This window comes from Alligator sinensis, unplaced genomic scaffold (assembly GCF_000455745.1).
Source record: "Alligator sinensis unplaced genomic scaffold, ASM45574v1 scaffold868_1, whole genome shotgun sequence".
NCBI classification, from domain to species: domain Eukaryota; kingdom Metazoa; phylum Chordata; order Crocodylia; family Alligatoridae; genus Alligator; species Alligator sinensis.
The window spans coordinates 153,320-158,776 of NW_005843155.1; the positions used below are offsets into that span (position 1 = coordinate 153,320).

A 5,457-nucleotide genomic window follows, 5' to 3' on the forward strand; every position below is an offset into this window, starting at 1 on the left:
AGGAGGGGATTATGGAGCACAAAGGAATGAACCACACTACGGACCCTTCTATTAGCTTGCGGGAAGCCCAGTTTGCAGGATGTTTTGCTTGTAGTGCAAAAGAGAAAGCAGTGGCCACAACGAGTACAAAGTGGAGTCCGTGCCGGGACTGCTGGACTCACGTAGACCCCATGGTTCTCTTTGGCCCCTGGCACTGGCGACGCGTAGCGGGTGCACGCGGGTGCACATGCACCTCCTGAGAACGGCAGTGCACCCCCTGCAAAAAGCAGCACCAACGCTGCCGGAGGTGCCTGCGGGCAGTCACCGCTTGCCACCCCAGCTCCCCCGGCGTCTGCAGGTGGTCCCTGATTGCCGCTGGCCCCTTCCGGTCTGTGGGTGGTCGCCGACCACTGGTCAGCACTTGCCACCCCGCAATGCAACATTGCTGCGGCTGCCTGTGGGAGCTCCTCGCTCACTGCTCGCCGACACCGCTGCTGCCAGCTGTGGGTGGTCTCCGTGCCCCCCAGCCTCTGGGGGCCCATGGCATTCATAGCTCCTGCATAGTTTAACGTGGAACCAGTTTGTTAGCAAAGAATCATCGAATCAAAGAGAAGTCAGGCTGGGGAGGGACCTCCAGAGGTCATCTAGTCCGAGGCAGGATCACCCCATCCAAACCATCCTATACAAGTCCATCTTTGGAAGACAGCCATCAACTGTGACACAACACAAGCGTGTAGGATACCGGCCTCTTCTGAGCGAGGGAAGGGCTTACCCCCATCCAGGTCTCCATGTGGCTTTCAGCTTGCTATTAGAACCATAAAATCATGGAAAATGAGGGCTGAAGGGACCTTAGGAGGTCACATCTAGTCCAACCCTCTGCTCAAAGCAGGACCAGCCCCAAATACATCATCCTAGCCGAGGCTTTGTCTGCCCAGGGCTTCAAAACTTCCAAGGAAAGTTTCCGTGCCCTCTTTGGAGAGCCTGTTCTAGTGTTTCACCACCCACCTAGTGAGATAATTTTTCCTAATATCCAACCTCAACTTCCCTTGCTGCAGCTTGCACCCATTGCTCCTTCTGTCACCTGCCCTCGCTGAGAACAGCCCAGCTCCATCCTCTTTGCAGCCCCCCTGCAGGGAGGTGAAAGCTGCTATTCAGTCCCCCTCGGTCTTCTCTTCCCCAGACTCAATCAGCCCAGGTCCCTCAGCCTCTCCTAACATGTCCTGTCCCCCAGCCCCACAACCATTTTCGTTGTCTTCTCCAATGTGTCCACATCCTTTCTGTAGTGGGAGGCTCACAACTGGACACAGGACTCCAGATGTGGCCCCCCCAGTGCTGAATAGAGGGGAAGAAACACTTTCCTAGATCTGCTGGCACCGATCCTCCCAATGCAGCCCAGGATGCTATTAGCTGTCTTAGCAACAAGACTGTTATACAAAACCAGAAGTGTCCTCTCTGAGCAGGGACCTCAAGAGGATGGGTGCTCCTTCCATCAGGGCTGAGTAGGAAGGACTGCTAGGAGGGGGATTTACAATCTGAGATTTGGCAGGAACCTTCAAGGGTCATCTGGTCCAACCCCCATGCCGGTGATCCTCTACCAGGGTATGCCGGGGTGCCTTGAGAGCCTGTCCAGGGGTGCCACACACCTGTGAGGTGTGCAAAGATGATTCCCAGGATAAACCCATAGGTTCAAACTAGGAATCGGTAGTGTTTAAAGCAGCCTGGCCTGCTGTCATCTGTCTGAGTTCTTCATGGCAGAAGAATTGCTCTGATATTATTTTCTGTAGTCAAAAACCAAATGAAAATTAAGAGCTGGCATTTTCCAAGAGGGGCCTTGAGTCTATGAAGGACGAGAACCACTGCCCTGCATGAATACTATTGTCTGCCCAATATAGCCGGGCACAGTGACTCTATAACTTCCTGGCTTTCCCCAGCTCTGCCCAGACCCCAGTTTAATCTGATCACTGCCTGAAGGTCACTCTGGCTTCCGGCTCCTCCTCCCCGTGCACTGCCTGAGTCTCTGGCTTTTGTTATTCCTATTTATAGTGCAATGAGAGGATCAGGGGAATAAGCGGTTAGCTTCCCCTGAGACCCACCCTGCCTCCCACATCCCGGGGGTACGTTTCTACCTCTCCTTATTCCTATGAAGTCGTCCCATCTGTGAAGGGCACGGGTGTCCCTGCAGCCCAAGCACCTGGCTGTTTGCAGGTAAATTTGCATTCGTGCTTATTTGAATCCTCATGAGGGTTCACACAGGTGGGAAATGGACTTTGCTTCTTCCCAACTCCTGCAGGGGCTGGACAGCTTGGAGACCTCTGCAGAAATGAGTGCATGTGGGGATGGGGTAAGAAGAGCCGGCCTTCCTTGAATTGCCCTGGATACCCATGGGAGGGCACTGGGGAGACAAAACCCCAGCTGGAGGGGCAGCATTTAGGAGGGTTAAAACCCTGTGTCTGTTTGAGAAAGGAGAGATCCTTAAAACGAAGCCCAGGGCAGTGCAAGGTGTTACTCACTGCAAAGCTGATGCTCTCTTTCTCCGGCCGGGAGACTTTATCTTTGTTCTTCCTTGGCTTTGCTGCTTGAATCTGCACACAACGTGCTCCAGAATATAGCCCGCACCTCGATTTTGAAAGGCATAATGAATTGAAGATCTTTCCTTATACTAAGCAACCGAGTGATAAAGGAGGGGGTCCAGGGATTGCTCCGAGGGCGGTGGGGGGGGGGATCAGCCAAAGGGCCAAGCCAGACTCAGGGTCCATGGGCAAGCTGGGTTGGGTGTCCAGAGACTCCATCAGAGCCAAGACAAGGATGCAGCAGCCTACATACAAGGTTAAACCGTGTTGCGCAGACACTTCCTCTCCAGGTCAGGGGTGTGTGGTCTCCTGGAAGGGGTGAAGGGTCAGCTGACCCTGGCTCCAGTGGCAGGGAGTGAGTGGGTGGCCAGGTCCAGATGGTGGGCTCTGGCTGCCTGCATCTGCCCCAATTCTTTGCTGAGGAGGTAGCAGATCAGGATGGGCAGCAACGCCAAGGCCCCAGGTTCAAGGCCATGGCCTGGCAGGACTTCAACTTCCTCCTTGGCAAGAGGTGGAGTGTTGCAAAAGGGGAAATAGCTGCAAAGTGTTTGGGGAACCGTGGGTGGAAGGTGCTGGGGAAGTGCAGAGGGTTGCAACTGCCCATTTGGCCTATGTCCGAGGGTAGGACCACCCACATGTAAGGCTGTGATCACTGTTGGGAGTAAAGGGTTCCCAACCTGGCCCACAGTGCACGAGCTAGGCAGAGGTCCCAGACTATACAGCCTGCAGTTTCATTGCTAATTAGACTACTGCTAAGGCCATGTTATATAAGCCTATTTGGGTGTAGGTGCGGCTCCTGAGATTCACGCCAGGTGCACAGATGCCCATGAAATCTAATGGTGCCTGGCTTGACTTAAAGCGAGGGCCAAATTTTACTGTGCACCTGAAGCCCCTGCCACACGTTATACATATTATGCAATGAAATAACTAATCGTGCCATAAATTTAGACTGGCCACATGTGCAAAGTAATTATCACACCATGAAAATGGCTGTCCAGCTATAAAAAGAGCCAACCAGCCACACAGTTAATGGTTGAAAATGTGTAACAACTTTAAAGCTGGTTTCTATTCAGTTTTCCTTTGAACATGTTGGAGGTCTCTCATGGACCTTAGGCACCTAACTGTGACCCTATTCCACCCTGTTCAAGTCCTGAAAACCCATGAATACAGGGAGTTGTGTAATAGGCCATCTTCTGTCCCTTCAGATCAGGCAGCGAGGAGGAATAAGACCCACCCACCTTTGGCATTAACCATTTTTCATGGATTTAAGCAGGGCGAAAGAGAATCACATGCAGGCACCTAAGTTGACTTATGCAGCTAGTAGGTGGGACATGGCTGCCCTTTGTTACGGCATTTATCTTTCATTGAGAATAGAAGCAAGCCAACATCTTCATGGCTCGCCCGGCTGGGGAAATCCTCCCCTCCACCTCACCTCACTGGTGGCTATATTGATGCACCGGTGCATAGGAATCAGCTGGGATGTAGGAGGGGACTTGGGTGGCATGTGGTTTGTTTCTGGAGAAAGCGGGAGCTGAAAGAGGCAACTAATGCAAACAAGAAGGGTTGGGGTTAGCTGGATCCAAGGACGACAGGCTGAAGTAGCTCAGCCTGCCTTGTTCTTGGTAACTCCACTATGGTATTCATACCTGTAGCAATTCCCAGTGAGCTGCTACTAGGCAAGTAGGGGAAGATGCCAGCTCTGCTCGGCACAGCTTCAGTACAGAGATGAAACACCTTGATTTGATATTGTGTTTTCAGGTTAAAGGAAGAACCGGTGGCCATCTCCTGGGAGAACTGACCCTCACCAATGACTGACAGTAGCTGTGGATAGAGATACCCTGTCGGCGTGTGCCCACACCTACATGGCTGTGCAGAGCATTGAGTAGCCGCTATTCATGGTACTGGTCGAGAAAGGTGTCGAGAGCTTGGCCGGTTGGTTTTTAAAGCTATGTATCGACTGGGCTAAGTAAAGAAGCAGAAAATTACCTTGGACGGAAGAACAGCAGACAGGGGAACCAGGTCTGAACGACACCCAGGAGCGGGCTGGGAGGAGCATCATTGCTGGGAGCTGGTTGAAGCCCTGTTGGGGTAGCGAAGAGAGGCAATGTTGTATGGGTTCATGCCGGCCCCTCGTCCTCGATCCCCTACTTGGCTCATACTCTGTGCACCCCACTGATGTCAACCTGCTATCCTTTCAGCTATGCTTGAGCAGTAGCAAGGCTGTCTGCCTTGTAGCCCTTACTCCATTGGGTTTTACTCCTGCCTCAAGTAGCCACTGTGGTACTGGACAGGGTCTGAATGACTGACAATGTGCTACCCAGGGTGCTCCCTCTCAGCATCCTTCACAGGCCTCATGAAGCTCAGTCTCTGCTTCCTCTCTACCAAGATGGCCTTGAAGTCTCTCATCTTCATGGCTGTCCTGAACGGCCATTCCCTGCAGAAGTCCCTGGCTGCTGGTGAGAGCTACCATAAGGATGACGATGGGCACCCAGTCAACACTGGCCTGATCCAGTGTGGGGAGTACACCAACCAGATCTTACCCAACGGCAAGTGCAAGATTGTGGCTACCTTGCCCCAGGTGGACGAGCAGAGGTGCCCGGACATGTTCCGCTGCACGGACGAGATCTCGTACTGGCTCCACGAGAATGAGGAGCGCAAGCAGCAGATCCTGGAGCTGCGGGAGCTGATCTCAGAGCTGCAGGAGGAACTGAGGAACCATCGGCATCGCATCAAAGTCTTGGAGCTGCAGGTAAAGCCCGGCAGCATTTCTCTTCTCTCTCAGGCACTTGAAATGCATTAGAGACGCATGCGTTTATGGGCATTGGCAGATACACACAGAATTATTTCCGTAGAATGAGAGCAGTGGGGCTGGAAGGGACTTCGGAGGGCGGGGAGGGGCAGCTCTGTC

The 5,457-nt window shown here is 53.0% G+C and overlaps 1 protein-coding gene across 1 annotated transcript in view; it reads left to right on the forward strand.

The window, feature by feature from the left end:
- Positions 1-2,117: 2,117 nt before the first annotated feature.
- The window catches only part of LOC102378665 (angiopoietin-related protein 7-like), a 29,691-nt gene continuing 26,351 nt past the window's right edge, over positions 2,118-5,457 (forward strand). The window contains exons 1-2 of the mRNA XM_025194073.1: positions 2,118-2,184; positions 4,308-5,298. Coding sequence (XP_025049858.1) covers positions 4,858-5,298 — 441 coding nt within the window. The 5' untranslated portion in view covers positions 2,118-2,184; positions 4,308-4,857. The remainder of the gene's footprint in view (positions 2,185-4,307; positions 5,299-5,457) is intronic.